Source organism: Phalacrocorax aristotelis, chromosome 31 (assembly GCF_949628215.1).
Source record: "Phalacrocorax aristotelis chromosome 31, bGulAri2.1, whole genome shotgun sequence".
Lineage (NCBI taxonomy): Eukaryota > Metazoa > Chordata > Aves > Suliformes > Phalacrocoracidae > Phalacrocorax > Phalacrocorax aristotelis.
Genome location: NC_134306.1, coordinates 392,245 through 410,203, shown reverse-complemented (window position 1 = coordinate 410,203; position 17,959 = coordinate 392,245). Strand labels below are relative to the sequence as shown.

General features: G+C 52.7%; 4 protein-coding genes across 9 annotated transcripts in view; 2 read left to right on the top strand and 2 right to left on the bottom strand.

Moving 5' to 3' along the window:
- The window catches only part of LOC142049103 (C-type lectin domain family 2 member B-like), a 5,102-nt gene extending 490 nt beyond the window's left edge, over positions 1 to 4,612 (bottom strand). The window contains exons 1-4 of the mRNA XM_075076571.1: positions 4,555 to 4,612; positions 2,724 to 2,822; positions 1,785 to 1,957; positions 411 to 517 (exon numbers count right to left, since the gene is read on the bottom strand). Coding sequence (XP_074932672.1) covers positions 411 to 517; positions 1,785 to 1,957; positions 2,724 to 2,822; positions 4,555 to 4,612 — 437 coding nt within the window. The remainder of the gene's footprint in view (positions 1 to 410; positions 518 to 1,784; positions 1,958 to 2,723; positions 2,823 to 4,554) is intronic.
- The window catches only part of LOC142049090 (E3 ubiquitin-protein ligase TRIM7-like), an 18,140-nt gene extending 11,809 nt beyond the window's left edge, over positions 1 to 6,331 (top strand). The window contains exons 6-7 of the mRNA XM_075076539.1: positions 139 to 412; positions 2,518 to 6,331. The gene's annotated coding sequence lies outside the window, so the exon portion shown is untranslated. The remainder of the gene's footprint in view (positions 1 to 138; positions 413 to 2,517) is intronic.
- Positions 2,817 to 17,959, top strand: LOC142049084 (killer cell lectin-like receptor subfamily B member 1B allele C). 6 transcript variants are annotated; one of them, XM_075076530.1, is made up of 9 exons: positions 2,817 to 3,087; positions 6,547 to 6,632; positions 8,036 to 8,219; positions 10,594 to 10,692; positions 11,044 to 11,184; positions 11,666 to 11,820; positions 12,252 to 12,361; positions 12,745 to 12,791; positions 13,878 to 15,100. In XM_075076530.1, the coding sequence occupies exons 1-9, from the start codon at positions 2,907 to 2,909 to the stop codon at positions 14,009 to 14,011; spliced, it is 1,137 nt and encodes a 378-aa protein (XP_074932631.1). In that variant the 5' UTR covers positions 2,817 to 2,906; the 3' UTR covers positions 14,012 to 15,100. The 6 variants fall into 6 exon arrangements, 5 of the variants coding, with proteins under 5 accessions (XP_074932631.1, XP_074932632.1, XP_074932628.1 ...); XR_012657608.1 differs by lacking the exons at positions 2,817 to 3,087; positions 13,878 to 15,100 and adding exons at positions 16,555 to 16,733; positions 17,615 to 17,959 and having other exon boundaries at positions 4,674 to 6,632; XM_075076527.1 differs by lacking the exon at positions 2,817 to 3,087 and having other exon boundaries at positions 4,674 to 6,632.
- LOC142049100 (C-type lectin domain family 2 member B-like) lies at positions 14,890 to 17,662 on the bottom strand. The gene is made up of 5 exons (XM_075076567.1): positions 17,522 to 17,662; positions 17,039 to 17,146; positions 16,581 to 16,762; positions 16,206 to 16,306; positions 14,890 to 15,029 (listed from the first exon to the last, which is right to left on the bottom strand). Exons 1-5 carry the CDS (start codon positions 17,607 to 17,609, stop codon positions 14,897 to 14,899), a joined length of 612 nt encoding a protein of 203 aa, XP_074932668.1. The 5' UTR covers positions 17,610 to 17,662; the 3' UTR covers positions 14,890 to 14,896.

Here is a 17,959-nt window from a genome sequence, read left to right as displayed (position 1 = left end):
TGAGACAAACCTGCCTCAGGTGGGGGTCAGCAGGGAAAAGGAGAAAAAAAATCACACGTTGGCTTTTTCCCCCCCCTCTTTGGGCCTCGTGGGCACCAATATATCGATATTGATACCGAATTATTTCTATTTTGGCAGCAGTACGGGTTGGCTGTAAGAAACCTGATGCTTTACAAGGAAAATTAAAAAAAAAAATTAAAAATAAGAATCTCACAGTCCCCACCAAACGCACCGCTTCCACTTCTCAATTCAAAGGGGAAAAACAAAGACCGGTTCTGGATGCAACGTTGCCTTTCCCAGACACCATCGTCCCGTTGCTACCTCTGGATCCACCTTGAGTGCCAGAAAAGCACCTTTTGGGGCTGAAGAAACACCAACCAATGACGTAACGATGAAAACCCCAGACTCACAGGTGAGATAAATGTGAGTTGTTCACCCATTTCCATGGTTGCTCCTCGTCTTCCCGGGAAAGGCCGATCCAATGCTCTGATTTGCCTTTGTATCTCATCACGAAGCTCTGACAAAGAGGAAGGAGAAAGGTTTTATGGCAGGTCACGGGGCTTTGGGGCATCTCCAGCAGGTCGCCATCCTCAGAAACCTCCTCCCAACCAATCATCTACGTTTTACCAGTTGCTCGTGTTCCTTTAAGGCTCCTTCGGTGCTTGAACCTTTCAATCTACTACTGAAAAGTGTAACCGTTAAGGTGAGACTTTCATTATTACGTAGGAGTGGGGCTTTTTGGGGGGTTTTGCTGTAGTTGTTGACTCAGTTGGCTTCGGTGAGAGATTTGAGGAGCCCAATGATGACTTAGGATCACAGAATCGTTAAGGTTGGGAAAGACCTCGAGGATCATCAAGTCCAACCGTCAACCCAACGCTACCACGGCTCCTAAACCATGCCCTGAAGTGCCGCGTCTGCGCAGTGTTTGAACCCCCCCCAGGGACGGTGACTCCCCCACCTCTCGGGGCAGCCTCTGCCAGGGCCTGACAACACTTTTGGTGAAGAAATTGTTCCCAATCTCCAACCTAAACCTCCCCTGGCGCAGCTTGGGGCCGTTCCCTCTCGTCCCGTCACTGGTGACTTGGGAGCAGAGACCGACCCCCCCCTCACTCCAGCCCCTCTCAGGCAGCTGCAGAGAGCGAGAAGGGCTCCCCTCAGCCCCCTCTTCTCCAGGCTAAACCCCCCCAGCCCCCCCAGCTGCCCCCCAGCACACTTGTGCTCCAGACCCTGCCCCAGCCCCGCTGCCCTTCTCTGGACACGCTCCAGCCCCTCCAGGCCCTTCTTGTCCCCAGGGGCCCAAACCTGAGCCCAGCATTCGAGGTGGGGCCTCCCCAGGGCCGAGCACAGGGGCCCCATCCCTGCCCGGCTCCTGCTGGCCACACCAGGGCTGACACAAGCCCGGGGGCTGGTGGCCTCCTTGGCCACCTGGGCACTGCTGGCTCATGCCCAGCCGGCTGTCAGCCAGCACCCCCGGGGCCTTCTCCGCCGGGCACTTCCCAGCCCCTCTGCCCCAAGGCTGGAGCGTTGCCTGGGGTTGGTGCGACCCAAGGGCAGGGCCCGGCACTGGGCCTTGTTAAACCTCACCCAGCTGAGCTCAGCCCTTCAATCCAGCCTGTCCAGGTCCCTCTGCAGAGCTTTCCCCTCAAGAAAACCATTTTCCCCATGTCCTCACCCCAGATCTCTAAGGAAGAGCCTGCAAGAGCAGTCAGAGAAACCAAAAGGCGGGAAATACATCGGTGGTTTTTCTTACCCCCCCTGCTAAGCGTGGCCTCGTGTCTCCTTACCAAGTCCTCCGTGCTGTCGAGCGTGGCCAAGGAAGCACCAAGGGCCGAGCAGTTGTCCTGGCTGGACGTCCAGTTCCCCTCAGCCTCCGAAAAATAGTAGCATTTTCCTCTGTACCCGATCCAGTCAAACGGACACCGAAAACAGGGTTGGGGACGAGGCTGAAAAGCCTGCACTGTCATCGATAGAGCAACAGGGTTAAGGAGCAGCACCTTCCCCTTGAGTCTCTGGGGTGGGGATGGTCATCCTCCACCCCGTGGCCTCCAGAAGTCTTGCATCTGCCTCAGTGGTGAGAGAAATTAAGAGAGAAAGAAAAAGGAAGACACCAAGAGAACTCTTGGGTGGGTTGGAGGGAGAAAACGAGCTCAAATCACGGCCCGGCTTGTGGCGTCGGACCAGAAATGTGGATGTGGCCTTCAAAGGGAAAAAAACAGGGTGGTGGCCTTCAAAAGACGCAAGTTTTAAGAGGATTTCCAGAGCAGCCCTATCCCTAAGCGCACCCTCGGGCATTGCTATCCATCATTAATGCCAAAGCAGTGACGGGCAACGGAGAGAGAAGAAGTTCTCTTATTCCTGTAGGCTTCCTGGCGTGGTGGGACTCGTGCTGACATCTCCTGCTGCTCGGGCAAGTGGCAGAAAAACATCCCCTTCTTTGAGGGGAAAAGAAAACAACCCACCTTTGGGAAAGCTCAGGTGACCGTACCCGCGAAACGGCTCTTTCTGTTGGTTTTTAAGGGCTTCTGGGTGACATCAGCTCCGACGCGGATGAGATGGGTTTGGTCTTCAGCAGAAAGGCTTCTCTGCCCATTGGAACGTCCCCCTCGTGGAGAGGACAACCTCCTGCGTCTTCCCCGCGAGCGCGGAGGGGCATCTGGCGCACGCGCGACGACCCGAAGTACCCCGGAGATGTTCCCCGTGAGACGAAAAACCTCGATACCCACCTGCGAAAGTGACGGCCGTGACGAGCAGAGCTACGAACAGCACCGCCATCGTCGCCTGACAGGCAACGCGCGCCTCCGGCTCCATCTCGAGGCTGTAACCTGCAGGAGGAGAGACCTTCGGCGTCCTTGGGGGGGGCACCAAGGGGAGCAACGCGCTCCGGGTCCAGGCTCTTGGCCCAAACGATGTCTTTTTTCCCCCTCTTGCTTGAGGATGAAGAGGGCTTTTCAGGGCACCTCCCCGTGTCGGGCCATCGTGGAGAGCAGCGAGCCCCGCGTCTGAGCACGCGGGTGACGCTCGCCAACGGCATCTTTGGGAAGAGTTTTCCGAAAGGACCGGCATCGTTTGGTGCCCGAAAGACGAGAGGTTGGTCCCTTCCCCAAGCCAGGTGGATTTGGGGGGGAGAAATATCAAAAGCTGCTTCTCCACGTGGGGTAAAATTATATTTATTTGGGTTTTTTTTACTTTTTATTTTACTTTTAAGCTTCAGCCTCTTTGCCGCCATCCATCACATGACCTGAATGTCATGGGGCGAACCCTCCTCGCCCTTCTTCATTCCCCCCTCCCCCTGCAAAAATAGTATTAAAGAGTCTGTCAGAAACCCAATATGCCAAATAAATAATAAGAGCCACAAATCAAATTTAAAAAAAGAGCTGCAAATCAGGTTAAAAAAGACAAAAGGAGCCACCAATCCGGTTAAAAAAGACAAAAAGAGCCGCAAATCTGGTTATAAATGACAAAAGGAGCCGCCAATCCGGTTAAAAAAAACAAAAAGAGCCGCAAATCCGGTTAAAAATGACAAAAAGAGCCGCCAATCCGGTTAAAAAGACAAAAAGAGCCGCAAATCTGGTTATAAAAAGACAAAAAGAGCCGCAAATCCGGTTAAAAAAGACAAAAAGAGCCACAAATCTGGTTGTAAAAAGACAAAAAGAGCCGCAAATCCGGTTAAAAAAGACAAAAAGAGCCGCAAATCTGGTTATAAAAAGACAAAAAGAGCCGCAAATCTGGTTATAAAAAGACAAAAAGAGCCGCAAATCCGGTTAAAAAAGACAAAAAGAGCCGCAAATCCGGTTAAAAAAGACAAAAAGAGCCGCCAATCCGGTTAAAAAAGACAAAAAGAGCCGCCAATCCGGTTAAAAAAGACAAAAGGAGCCGCAAATCCGGTTAAAAAAGAAAAAAATAGCTGCAAATCTGGTTAAAAAAGACAGAAAAGAGCTGCAAATCTGATTATAAAAAGACAAAAGGAGCTGCAAATCAAGTTAAAAAACCCCGTTCCTCAAGAACTTAGTTCCTGGCTGGGTTGAGAGGCGATGATGGAAAAGACCCAAAAAGCCCCTTTTCTACCTTATTGTGCACCAAGAGGATGATGGAGGCGGGAGGAAGGGTCAGAACCAACCAGGGCGGTGTTGAAGGGAAGGCAGAGATTAGGAAATGCTTAGTTGCATCTAAACCTGCCTTAAAGCCCCAACTTATTTTTTTGGGGGGGGATCTTTTAATGTTGCCGCTCTTCAAAAGGTTCTTCTCATTCAGAATAAACCAGAAATTTGGAATCTTGGGGGGGAGGGAAACAAAGACCCGAAAGAAACAGTGTCTCAGGTGCCTCGGGGGGGATTAATCACGGACGAGAATAACCCGACGTGCCTGAAACGAGGCCGTTTCAAGCAAAAATTCCGTCTGCTGAGCGACAAAAAATTTCCCCTGAGGGAAGTGCTAGCAAAAGCTTCTTTTCCCCCCGCCCTCATCAACCTCAGCTGATTTTTCTCAAATTTTGGAAGTATTAAAAAAGAAGAAAACCCCCCCCGGCGATTATTCACGTCGTCGCTCTACCGTTACCTGCTCGTTTGCGCCTTTCTGCGCCCAAAAATCCGGAATAATCCCTCGTTTCCTTCATTTTGGGGCTCCCGCCTCACCTGCCGAGCGAAGTTTCACCTGCCGCAGGTGTGACGAAGGCTGTCGGTCCTCAGCCTCCCCGTCGGATTCTTCGGGGCGGGGGCGTCAGCGAGGCGACGACCCGTGGCGGGAAAATGTTTCTACCCCTAAAAAGTTAATTTTCATTCATTATTTTTTTGTGTGTGGGGTCTGTAAATCCTCCAGCCACTGGCTCGAAATAGCGGCGGGCGCCACAAAGGGTGACGTCAGGGCAAGAAAAGAAATGCCGTGAGTTCCTGGGGGTGAGAATTGATTTCCCTCGGTGGAAATTAGCGAGACGAGAAAGGAGGTGGAGGGTGGTTTTTGTTTTTGAAGCTGCTGTGTTTCATCAAAACCATCTTGTGTTTTAAGCGCAGCAGTGGTTTGTAAGAGGATGTTGGGTTTTCTCCCCTCAGTTAAAATTTTCTCTCCCTAAAGTTTTCTCCCAATTTAAAAGTTCTCCCCACAATTTAGAATTTCTCCACAGAATTTAAAATTTATCCCCACAATTTAGAATTTCTCCACAGAATTTAAAATTTATCCCCACAATTTAGAATTTCTCCACAGAATTTAAAATTTATCCCCACAATTTAGAATTTCTCCACAGAATTTAAAATTTACCCCCACAATTTAGAATGTATCCCCATGATTTAAAATTTATCCCCACGATTTAAAATTTATCCCCAGAATTTAAAATTTATCCCCACAATTAAATTTTTATCCCCACAATCACAGTTTTATCCCCATAACTAAAGTTTTCTCCCCCCCAGTTAAGGTTTCTCCCCCCAATTAAAATTTTCTCCCAATTCCAGTTTTCTCCCCACAATTAAAGTTTTCTCCCCGTAATTGAAGTTTTTCCCCCATGATCAAACTTTTCTCCCCCCCAATTAAAATTTTCTCCCCGCAATTAAAAATTTTCTTCCCACAATAAAAATTTTCCCCCCACAATTAAAGTTTTCTTCCCCCAATAAAAATTTTTCCCCCAATAAAAGTTTTCTCCCCACAAGTCAAATTTTCTCCCCGCAATTAAAATTTTCTCCCAACAATTTATCCCCAGTTAAAGTTACCTCCCCCACAATCAAACTTTTTCCCCACAATTAAAGTTTCCTTCCCCCAATTAAAAGTTTCTGCCCATAATAAAAAATTTCTCCCTGCAATTAAAAATCTCTCCCTGCAATAAAAATTTTCTTCCCCCAATTAAAAATTTCTCCCCAATTAAAAATTTCTCCCCCAATTAAAATCCAAGGCGCGCCCCCCCAGCCCCCCTCACCCGGCTCCGGCGGGAGCAGGCCGGCGGCGGAGGCGCACCCGTCTCCGCCCGAGAGAATCGCGAAACAGAAAATATGAGGAAAAAAAAACCAAAAACCCCCAAAAAGCGATAATTTTGTGTTTGCGTCGGGGTTTTATATTGTTTTTCCCGCGGGGGTTTTCAGGGGGATCCTCCAGGGCGGACGGGGAAGGGGCTGCCTGACCGCGGGCATCAACGGCAGCGGGTTCCCTCCCACCCCGCCCCCTCCTTGCTTTTTCCTGCATTTCTCGAGATTTTGGGTCGCTTTGCGTTTGGGGAGGGCAGACCATCAGAAATGCTGATTTTCGGGGGGGGGGCGGGAGGGGCAAGCGCTGCCGGGGGTGTCGGGGACGCCGCGAGGCCGAGGTGCCACGAGCTGGTTCCCTCCAGCCCCTTTTATGGTTTGGTTTTTTTTTTAAATATAAAAATACCATTTTTCCCCCCCCCTCTCCTGCCAACCGACCTCGGCCTCCCCGCGCCCCCATCCCTCCCCCACCCCCGCCAGCGTCATCGTCGAGCGAATGCGTCCAACGGGGGAAAAAACTACAGAAAAAAGTGTTGTTGCAATGAAGCTTTACCCAAAAAAACCTCTTTTTTTTTTTTTCTCTCTTTTTTTCCCCCCCCTGAAGCCGGCGCCGCCGGGCTCTGGGCGCGCAGGAAGGGCGAAGCGTGGAAACAGCTCGCCACAAAAACTTTCCGTGAAGCGACAAAGGCTGTAGGTGGGGAAAAAAAAAACAAAACCAAACCCCAAAAACATAGAATTTAAAGAAAAAACAACAACAAAAAAAAGAAATCCAGAGAACGGACCCCGAGGCCGGGCTTCGCCTGGACGGCGCTGGCTGCTGCGTGCAGTGGGCGGCGCGCCTGAATTAGAGTAAAACAGAGTAAACGTAAAGCAAAATAGAGTAGAATAAAGTGAATTAAAGTAAAATAGATTAAAATAAAAGTAAAAGAAAGTGAATTAAAGTAAAATGGAGTAAAATAAGGGTAAAATAAAGTGAATTAAAGTGAAATTAAAGAGAAATAGAGTAAAATGAAGTGAATTAAAGTAAAACGGAGTAAAATAAGGGTAAAATAAAGTGAATTAAAGTGAAATGGAGTAAAATGAAGTGAATTAAAGTGAAATGGAGTAAAATAAGGGTAAAATAAAAATTAAAGTGAAATGGAGTAAAATAAGGGTAAAATAAAGTGAATTAAAGTGAAATGGAGTAAAATAAGGGTGAATTAAAGTGAAATAGAGTAAAATAAGGGTAAAATAAAGTGAATTAAAGTAAAATGGAGTAAAATAAAGTAATTGGAGTAAAATAAAGTAATTAAAGTAAAAGACTAAAATAAAGTAAAATTAAAGCAAAACGGAGTAAAATAAAGTAAAATAGAGTAGAATAAAGGAAATAAAGTAAAATAAGTAAAATAAAGTAAACGAAGTGAAATAAAGTAAAAGTAAAATAGAGTGAAATAAATAAAGTAAAATTAAAGAAAAATAGAGTAAAAGAAAGTAAATAAAATAAGGGAAATAAAAGTAAAATAGTAAGATAAAGTAAAATAGAGTAAATAAAGTAAAATTAAAGTAAAATATAGAGTAAAATAAAGTAAATAAAGTAATGTAAATAAAATAAAATAGAGTAAAACAAGTAAATATGATAAATAAAGTAAATAAAATTACAATAAAGTCACTAACTAGAACCCGTAGGCCCGGCCAAGGCCAGGGGAGCGTGGGGCGGGGCGGGGCAGGGCGGGGCTCTGCCCCCCCGGCCCCTCCCTGCCCCTCCCTGCCCCCATCCCGGCCGGGGCCGCCCCACCCCCAGCCCTCGGCAGCCAATATTTCGGGGGAGAAACCCCAAATATCGCCAGTCTTCCGGCGGTGCCGAGCCGGGCCCTGGCGCGCTTCCGCCTGACCCTCGGAAACCTTATTTTAAAGCTTCTTAAATTCTTCTTTTTCCCCCCATTTCTGCCCGTTTCCCTGGCCCTGGGTCGCACAGCTGTTCCCAGATGTGCTTCTGGCCTGGAGGCCGCCCGCCCCCTCGCCGGCCTCCCTTCACAGCGGGAGGCTGTAGGATAGAGATTAATTCGGGGTGGGTTTTTGGGCCTTTTTGTTTTGTTGTGTTTTTTTTTTTTAAGAGATCAAAGGCCCAGATACGGCGTTTCCTGGGGCCGGCGGCAGGTGCGGGCAGGGCGGTCACAGCGCCGGCGGCCGCCCCAGAGCGCCCTCGCGACGCGCCCGCGCCGGCCATGGCGGCGGAGGTGCTTTACGCCGACCTAAGGCTTCCCGGGGCCCGCTCTCCTCCCGCCGGGAGGCGGCACGGTAAGGGCGGGCCCGGGGCGAACGGCGCTTGCTTCACGTTCGCGTGCTTTCGGGAGAATAGCCTGCGTTTCCTTGTGTTGGGGGGAATTTGGGGTTTCCTTCTGCTGGGGGGAATTTGGGGTTTCCTTCTGCTGGGGGGAATTTGGGGTTTCCTTCTGCTGGGGGGAATTTGGGGTTTCCTTCTGTTGGGGGGAATTTGGGGTTTCCTTCTGTTGGGGAGAATTTTTTGGGTTTCCTTGTGTTGGGGAGAATTTTTTGGGTTTCCTTGTTTTCGGGAGAATTTTTTGGGTTTCCTTGTGTTGGGGAGAATTTTGGGTTTCCTTGTGTTGGGGAGAATTTTTTGGGTTTCCTTGTTTTCGGGAGAATTTTTTGGGTTTCCTTGTTTTCGGGAGAATTTTTTGGGTTTCCTTGTGTTGGGGAGAATTTTTTGGGTTTCCTTGTGTTGGGGAGAATTTTTTGGGTTTCCTTGTTTTCAGGAGAATTTTTTGGGTTTCCTTGTGTTGGGGAGAATTTTTTGGGTTTCCTTGTGTTGGGGAGAATTTTTTGGGTTTCCTTGTTTTCGGGAGAATTTTTTGGGTTTCCTTGTGTTGGAGAGAATTTTGGGTTTCCTTGTGTTGGGGAGAATTTTTTGGGTTTCCTTGTTTTCAGGAGAATTTTTTGGGTTTCCTTGTTTTGGGGAGAATTTTTTGGGTTTCCTTGTGTTGGGGAGAATTTTGGGTTTCCTTGTTTTGGGGAGAATTTTGGGTTTCCTTGTGTTGGGGAGAATTTTTTGGGTTTCCTTGTGTTGGGGAGAATTTTTTGGGTTTCCTTGTGTTGGGGAGAATTTTTTGGGTTTCCTTGTTTTCGGGAGAATTTTTTGGGTTTCCTTGTTTTCGGGAGAATTTTTTGGGTTTCCTTGTGTTGGGGAGAATTTTTTGGGTTTCCTTGTTTTCGGGAGAATTTTTTGGGTTTCCTTGTGTTGGGGAGAATTTTTTGGGTTTCCTTGTGTTGGGGAGAATTTTTTGGGTTTCCTTGTGTTGGGGAGAATTTTTTGGGTTTCCTTGTGTTGGAGAGAATTTTGGGTTTCCTTGTTTTCGGGAGAATTTTTTGGGTTTCCTTGTTTTCGGGAGAATTTTTTGGGTTTCCTTGTTTTCGGGAGAATTTTTTGGGTTTCCTTGTGTTGGAGAGAATTTTGGGTTTCCTTGTTTTCGGGAGAATTTTTTGGGTTTCCTTGTTTTCGGGAGAATTTTTTGGGTTTCCTTGTGTTGGGGAGAATTTTGGGTTTCCTTGTGTTGGGGAGAATTTTGGGTTTCCTTGTTTTCGGGAGAATTTTTTGGGTTTCCTTGTTTTCAGGAGAATTTTTTGGGTTTCCTTGTTTTGGGGAGAATTTTGGGTTTCCTTGTGTTGGGGAGAATTTTTTGGGTTTCCTTGTTTTCAGGAGAATTTTTTGGGTTTCCTTGTTTTCAGGAGAATTTTTTGGGTTTCCTTGTTTTGGGGAGAATTTTTTGGGTTTCCTTGTGTTGGGGAGAATTTTGGGTTTCCTTGTTTTGGGGAGAATTTTGGGTTTCCTTGTGTTGGGGAGAATTTTGGGTTTCCTTGTGTTGGGGAGAATTTTTTGGGTTTCCTTGTGTTGGGGAGAATTTTGGGTTTCCTTGTGTTGGGGAGAATTTTGGGTTTCCTTGTTTTGGGGAGAATTTTGGGTTTCCTTGTGTTGGGGAGAATTTTTTGGGTTTCCTTGTTTTCGGGAGAATTTTTTGGCTTTCCTTGCTTTGGAAGCTGTTGGGCTTTTCTTGCTTCTCCATCCCCACGTTGAGTTTCCCAAGATGGATGGAGAACATTGGCTGGATTAAACTTCCTCTGAGGTGGGATCCCGGCTTATGCGGAGCAGGGGAAGAAAAGCAAGGAAGGGCTGGGGGAGGGGGAAGCCAGCGAGCAACGGGGCGTTGAGCAGTTTTGCCTCTGAGACCCTTCGCTTGGTGGCAAAAATGCCTCCCAAGAAGCCCGACGTGGGCCACCATCCCTCGATGGAAAGCGGAGCTGCCGAGACCACGTCCGGCACCCCGGCGGAGGTGAGGTCTGGAGAGACCGGGGTGGGTTTCGCCCGCTCTTAAGCCCATTTTAGATGGTTTTAGGTCTGCGAAGCTCCATCGTTGGGTGCCCGAGGCGGCTCTGGAGGCTGCCTGGAGCCCCTCCGCCACTTGAAAAACCACCCTTCACTTCGGCACCCGACCTCTAGACCTCATCGGTGGTGATTTATTTTTCTGGAGGAAGCTGAGAAGCCGTAACCTCCTGCTCAAACTCACAAAGGCACTTCCCCCCTCCTAAAAAAAAAAACAAACCAGCTTTTTTGCCGTGAAAATGTGCATTTTTTTAAAGCAAGTGTGGCCTCTTTCAGCTCCTGCCTTGTGTCCGCAGTGGCACGGGGTCCTCCTCAAAGTCGGCGGGCTGGGGCACCTCGTCCTGCTCGCGCTGGTGGCGGTGCTGAGCGTGCAGGGTGAGTAACCGGCTCTTATCTACATCTCAAAACACGGCGAGCGGGCTCGGAGGGGAAACCGGGTTTTATTTCAGCATTTTAGCCTTTGGAAGGGACAAGGTTGCCCCATGGAGATGCAATGAGGTGCATCACCCACCAAGATTAAAACCCCGCTGAAAGCAAGCTGGACTATCCTCGTTTAAACGAGGGTGGAGGATCTAAGCCAGGTTTTGCAAGGCTAGCTTAACTAACTGGGTGCGTCCTCGGCGGGGAAAAGGGAGACTTGCACAAAATCAAACCCAGCCCCACCTGGTTTTTGTGGGTTTTAGCCCCAAACGGCCGCAGCGTCTCACCCCGGGTCATTCCTCCAAGTTTTCCAGGGCTCTCTGCAGCCGGCCACAACGTGCGCTCCCCGGCCAGGCAGTGAGATGTGGGGAAGGAACCGCACGGAGCAATGCCTGGTTTCATCCCTGATGCGGTATTTCTGCGAGCCCCGGCGGGAGACCCCCGCAGGTAACCCCCTTCCCACCCGGCTCTGCTGGGAGGTGGCTCAGGTGGGACCTTTTGGTGGGGGGGGGGGGGGTTCCCTCCCTCCCAGTCGCGAGGATGCCCTCAGCGACGGCGAGTCCAAGGGTTATTTGGCAGAGAAGAGCGTGGCAAGGAAGAATTATCTTTTTTAAACGCAATTTTTGTGGCTGGCCCGTCTTCCACGGAGGAGCGGGGTCACCTCTAGGAGGGGGCGGTTCCTCAACCACCCTTCCTCCACCCCAACCAGCCTTTAGTGCCCTTGTCGCCCCACCACAGTCTTCCTCCTCTCCCGCGGCTGAGCAGGAAAACCCGCAACGATGTGAAAATAAAAAAAAACAAACCCCACTCAAGGATGGGGAACAAGCCAGGGTGTGGGATGGGGGAAACCCTTGGTGCTCTTCAGCTGGTGGTTGGGGGAGGCTTTGGCCACCCTTCGGGGTGTCTCATGGCTCTTTCCCCTCGTCAGCCTCCGCTGGCTGCAGGCTGTGTCCCCAGGGCTGGCAGCTCCGCGGGGAACGGTGCTACCGGCTTTCCAAGGAAAAGGGAAGCTGGACTCAAGGCAAGAAAGACTGTGAAAATCAGAAGTCTCATCTGGTAGTGCTCCGGGACAAGAAAGAAGAGGTAAATCCAGAGAAAAAAAGGCTTGAAAAGGACCTGAAAAGTCCTTTTTCTTTTTTTAAGGGGGGGGCGGCAGGAGAGCCTGCCCAAAGTGGGGCTGCGATGGTGGCTCTTGCCCAGGAAGTGACCAGGAAGGAAAAGGAGCTGAATCATCACCTAAAGCCTCCCCGTGTCCCCCCTCCCACCCGTGACGTGGGAGGAAGAGGAGGGATGCAGAGCTCTGATGGAGACATCGGTGCCTCAGGCCGTGAATTTAAGCTGTTTTCACCCCAAAGCTGCCTTTAGAGGCGGCGCGTGGCAGCGTTCAAAGCACGGGGGCATTTGTGTCCCGTCTATTCGGGGACGAGACGGGTCAGATTTACTCCGTGGCTTTGCACCCCACGAAACCATCCACAGAGGGGTTTCGGAAGGAACCGGTCGCCTCTGTTTCCCAGGAACACATCAAGAATATTACGGGCGGACGCACGCAGCCGGTGTGGGTCGGGTTAACGTCGTCCGAGAAGAAGTGGAGATGGGTGGACAACACAACCCTCGACGCCAAAACGTGAGTGTCGCTGCGCTCCGTCACCGTCAAAAGCGGCTTCGCTCCAACGTCGGACCCGGCGCCTGCCCCAACCCGTCCCTCCGGGCTTTCGCTGGTCGCGCGACGGTCCCGATTTCCCCTCGCCAAAGCTTTGCGGGCCGGGAGTTGGGTTTACGGAGCACGGTAACCCGGCGTGGCTTTTAATGGCCCACGCGTGCCCCTTGCAGAGCTTCTTGCAAGGACGGGAAGCTGCACTCAGCTCTGGGCGACCCGCCGGCAAGAAACGGCTCGTAGCAGGAGGCGGCGGTGCAGAAAAAGGGCAGGGAAACCCCCCCCCCACCTCCCTTCTTCCGCAGGCCTGGAAGAATTTGCTCCTCTTGGGCAGTAAAACTTTTGCTCCGCAGGTTTAGCGCCCTGAAGGAGGCGGGCGAAGGGTGCTGGACGCTGAAAGGTGAGGCGTGGGAGGTCGATACCTGCGATGGGGAACACGAGTGGGTTTGTCAGAAAGACCCTTTCCGGCTCTCGCCATCGGTGGCGGGAGATGGAGAGAAATGCGACGGCTCCCTCTGACACCTGCCCGCCCCAAAACGCCCGGCCCGTGAAGCGCTTGTGTCCAATCTCTGGGGCAAAGCCGGCCCCGTTTTCACCGTTCCTGCTCTGCGAGAGATTTCGGGGTTTGAAAAGGCATTTCCCACGCGGGTCACGGCAGTTTTGGGAGGGGGGGGGACGGGCACAGATGAACCCCCCCAAACTGGGAAACCAGAAATAGCCGCGCCCCAGGCGCTGCGTCGATAGAGCTACGGCATCAATAAAAGCCAACAAAACGGGTTTGCTTCACTCGATGGAAGTAAAACGGGGTTGCAAATAGGAGTTTCAGGAGGCATAAAATCCAAATTTATTTTTTAATAGTGCAAAATTCAGTTAAAATGTTTCCTGAGTGACAGCCGCGGTAAGGGCTCGGCTCCCGGGCAGGCAGAGAGCGGCAGCACAGGGATCGACGCGGGCAGCTGGGCTTTGTGTGGGTTTGGGGGGGGGGGGATTTTTGTCTTTTGGGAGTTGTTTTTTTTTATTTGCGGTGTTTTGGAGTTTTCTTGTTTGTTCTGGGTTTTTTTTTTAGTGGAGTTTGAAGGGGTTTGGGGAGTAGGTTAGGTTGTTTTTTTTTCTATTTTGGGGGGATTTTGGTTTTGGGTTGTTTTGGGTTTTTGTTTATTCGTTTGCTTTGGGGTTGGTTTGTCTTTTTGGTTTTGTTTTCTTAAAAAACACCCAACTTTCAAACATCCCCCCCCCCACCCGCCGGCTGCGGCCTCCCCTCGAGCGCTGCGTGCGGGTTTTGGGGCGTGTTGTGGTGTAACCGCAGCCAGCCCACCGCGCCCCACCCAGCCGCTCGCTCGCTCCCCCCGTGGCGGGACGAATCGGAAAAGCGAGGGAACCCGGCAGGGGGTCGCGACAAAGACGATTTACCAGGTGAAGCAAAAGCCGCGCGCGCAAGCAAAGCCCAAGGAGGGATTGAGTCGCTGCTTCCCCCCCACCCCCCCAGGCAGGCGGGTGTTCAGCCGTCTCCGGGCTCCGCCATCGCTCCCAACGTCCTCCCCCGTTCCTTCTTCATCTTCCCACGGATTTATCTACGGAGTATGGCGTCATAGGCTATGGAATACCCCTTGGATCAGCTGACCCAACCGTGTCCCCTCCCGGTTCCTCGCGCCCCCGGCAGAGCACGGAGAGCTGGAAAAGGCCTGGCCTAGCGTCAGCCCTGCTCAGCCACAACTAAACCATCTCTGCGTTCCCAACACCGTTTCCAGCACAAATCCAAACCAGCCCCATCCGAGCTACTCCGAAGACAATTAACTCTATCCTGGCTGAAACGCGGACAGGGCGCCGCGGGACATCGAGGCCATAAAGCTACTGGAGAGTGTCCCGAGGAGGCCACGGAGTTGGGGAAGGGATTAGAGGCGAAACCGTACGAGGAGGGGCTGAAGTCACTGCGTCTGTTCAGCCTGGAGCAGAGGAGGAGCCCTCGTGGGGACGACGCAGGGGACGGCAGGGAGAGGTGCCGGGGGAGGGTTAAGCTGGGTTTAGGAGAAGGTCCTTCCCCCAGAGGGTGGTGGAGCCCTGGAACAGGCTCCCCAGGGAGGCATCACGGCACCAGCCTGGCGATATTCAAGGAGCACTTGGACACGGCCCTCAGAGCCACGGTGTGAATTTGGGGTGTCCTGGGCAGGGCCGGGAGCTGGGCTCGATGGTCCCTCCCAACTCTGGACATTCTGTGATTCTATGATTCCAAGCGGATCCAAATGCATCATTTCACCAAATTCCCCTTTTTTTTAAATCCCCTTCCAATAGGAAGAAAATATATTTCTTGAAATTAATTCACAGAAGCAGGTATTTTCCCAAACTGCGTGGCTCACAATGGAAATGCCAGCTTAATGATATTCTGGCGTGTCTCAGCAGGAAGCGCGATGAAAATGCAAATCTATAAATGTTGGTGTAGGATTTTACCAAGGAAAACTCTTCTCGGCTTTCCATCTGCTGCTGGCAGAGCTGAGCGCTGCTGGTCAGCTACGTCCTTTGCTTCCAGAGGACGTAGTCGTCGGCTCTGCTGCAGAGCCAGTGCTTCATCGTGTGGCACAGGGACGAGCTGATCCTCTCCTGGTTGAGGTAGGCGCAGGGTCCGCCGCCCCGCACCTCAAACCTGCCAGACGGACACGCTCAGGAGAGCGAGAAAAGGAGGGCAAGAAGAAAGCTACCCCCCTCCACCCCCCCCCCCAAAAAAAAAAAAAAAAGGAAAATAAAGCAAAGCTGGGATTTAATCCCTGGGAGAGAAGGGGAGGCGTTTGGTGACCTGCTGCGGCGGTGACTGGCTGGGTCGACGAAGGGAGAGCAGGGGCTGTTGTTGCCCTCGACTTCAGGAAGGCGTTGGACACCGTCCCCCGTAACGCCCTCACGGACAAGCCGAGGAAGCGTGGGGTGGACGAGAGGAGGGTGACATGGACAGAGAAGTGGCTCAACAACAGGGCTCAGAGGGTCGGGAGCAGCGGGGCAGGGCCTGGCAGAGCCCGTCCCTCGCGGTGCTCCCCAAGGGGGCTGCGCTGGGGCCAGCCCGGGCCAACAGCGTCACCGGAGCCCGGGGCGATGGGACGGTGAGGCCACGGCCGGGGGGCTGCGGCCGGTTCTGGGCCCCCCCCCCCCCAGTTCCAGAAGGGCGGGGAGGTGCGGAGCTGGTCGGGGGCTGGAGCATCGCCCGTGGGAGGAGCGGCCGGGAGACCTGGGCTTGTTCAGCCGGGAGCGGAGAAGCCTGAGGGCGGGTCCCAGCAGCGCTCATGTTGTCAGTGTGAAAACCCATATTTATATCCAAATGTCACTGTCCGAAGGGCGGGTGTCGGGAGGGCGGGGCCGGGCTCTCTCCAGTGGTGCCCAACGCCAGGCCAAGGGGCACCGGGCACACGCTGGGACACGGGAGGGTCCAGCTGGACACGAGGACAAACCCCTTCCCTGTGCGGGTGCCAGAGCAGGGGCACAGGCTGCCCAGAGGGGCTGGGGGGTCCCTTCCCTGGAGACATTCACCCCCCGCCTGGATGCGGCCCTGTGCCCCTGCTCTGGGGGTGCCTGCTCACGCAGGGGGTGGGACGGGGTGAGCTCCAGAGGGCCCTTCCAACCCCCACCGGTCTGGGATTCTGGGACTTGGCTGAGGGTCTCTAACGGTCCTTGGGCCGGCCCAAACCTCCTGTGGAAAGCCAGGGGCCGCTTGGCCACGGTGGCAGGAGAAGGTGCCCATCCAAGAGGGGAGAAGCAACGCAACGGCCCCCCCGGGCCCGTTCCCTGCCCCCAACGCCACCCCCAAGCACCCGACACGGACGGAGGGACCGACCAGTTGTTGAAGGCTGTGCCGTTGGTCCAACGCCAGCCGTCATCCTCCTTCCGCAGCCCAAACCAATGGTTGGCTTCGCCTTTATAGCGTTTAATGAAGGTCTTGAAAGGAAAGAAACATCGCGGTTGAGCTATTCTTGTCATCCCCACCTCCTCTCTTCCACCTGGACCCATCACCCCGCCCAGAGATGGGGCTTTCCCCACGGCATCTCCCCCTGGCTACAGGACTGGGTGCGATTTGGGGCCAAGCAGTGGTTTTGGGCTGGTTTTTTCGCACTATTTTTATTTTTTTCTGTGTATGCGTGTGGTTTTTTTTTGTTGTTTGCTTGGGTTTTTTTTTTCTTTCTTAGCGTATGGTCTCAAGCACAGCTCTCACCATTTCCTCTAGGTTGCTGATGACGGCCAGCGAAGCTCCCAGGGCTTTGCAGCTTTCCTCACTGCTGGTCCAGTTGCTCTCAACGTCGGAAAAATAATAGCATTTCCCTTGGAAACCAAGCCAGGCGTCTGGGCACACGTAGGAGAAGTCCGGGTGAGGCAAAGGGCGCCCCAAATGTACGACTGCAAAAGAAAAAAGCCGAGCGAGATGCATGGGCAGCCCTAAAAAGTGGGATTTTGTAGGTTTTTTTTTTCTCCTGGAAGCTGCAGCGGGGCGGGGGTTGGGGACGATGCCCTTGGGAAAAGGCCCGGTGTGGCTGGGCGAGGAGCCAGGATGACTGTTTGAGGGGGGGAAAGGGGGTGTTCCCCCCTACCCCCAAAGCAGGCCCAGCGCTTGGGGAACGTCCCTCGGCGCCTGGGCCCGATCCTCGCCACGAGGGGTGCCTGGGTGGGACTCACCGGTCAAGGCCACCAGCAGGGCTAAGACGATGAGCCCCAGCACCACGCACGCGACGAAAACCTGCGACGAGCGGGATCTTTCCTTCTCCAGCCTCTTTGTGTCGGACCCTGGGGGGGGAAAGAGCAGGAGATGGTGTGGGCTGGGTCCTTCCCCCCACCCCTTTTCCCATTTTCTAGGGGATCCTCAGTCTATCCCAAGCCCCGACTGGGACAAGGACTGTTTTTTGGGGGGTGGGGAGAGCTCGCAGAGGCTCGAGGGGCTGCCCACAAGGCAGGGAGAGCAGGCGTGTGTCCCTCAAGGCCCGTTGGGGGACCCGGAGACGGGTTTAGGCTTCTAGAGGTGGCCGCATCATGAGATTTAGGGTGGATGTGCTTGGGTCCATCTGCACCCACCCAAAAACTCTGTCCCCCCCACCCCACCGGTGCTCCGCCAGAGCCAGATGCTCTTCCCACCCCGAGCGGTGGGGTGTTCCCCAGCATTACCCCATTTGTACTCCTTCTTAGCATCTTCGCAACAGCTCAACGCTTCCTCTGGGTCTGAAAGCTCTGTGTTTTGGGCTCCTTTCCCCATCGCAGGCAGAGAAGTTCCCGCCCCGGGGGCTCACATCCAGCGGTGTCTGCAGGGGCTGTGGCCCGGGCTGCGCGTCGACAGGGAGGCCGCTGAGAAACCCCGCGGCCTGCCATGCCTCCCGCATTCGTAAGACCCCATCGAGCCTTTCGGGGGCGGGGGGGTGTTTTGGGGGGGGGGCCTCTGCAACACCCCAAGACCTCACGGGCACCAGGTACCACGGGCAGCCATGGCAGGGGAGGGGTTTGGCCCAGGCTAAAAGCACGTGGGGGGGCGGGGGGGAGGAGGAAGAGAGAGAAGGAAGAGAAACAGAAAAGGCAAAGCAAGAGGAGAGGAAAAGAGAGGATGGAAAG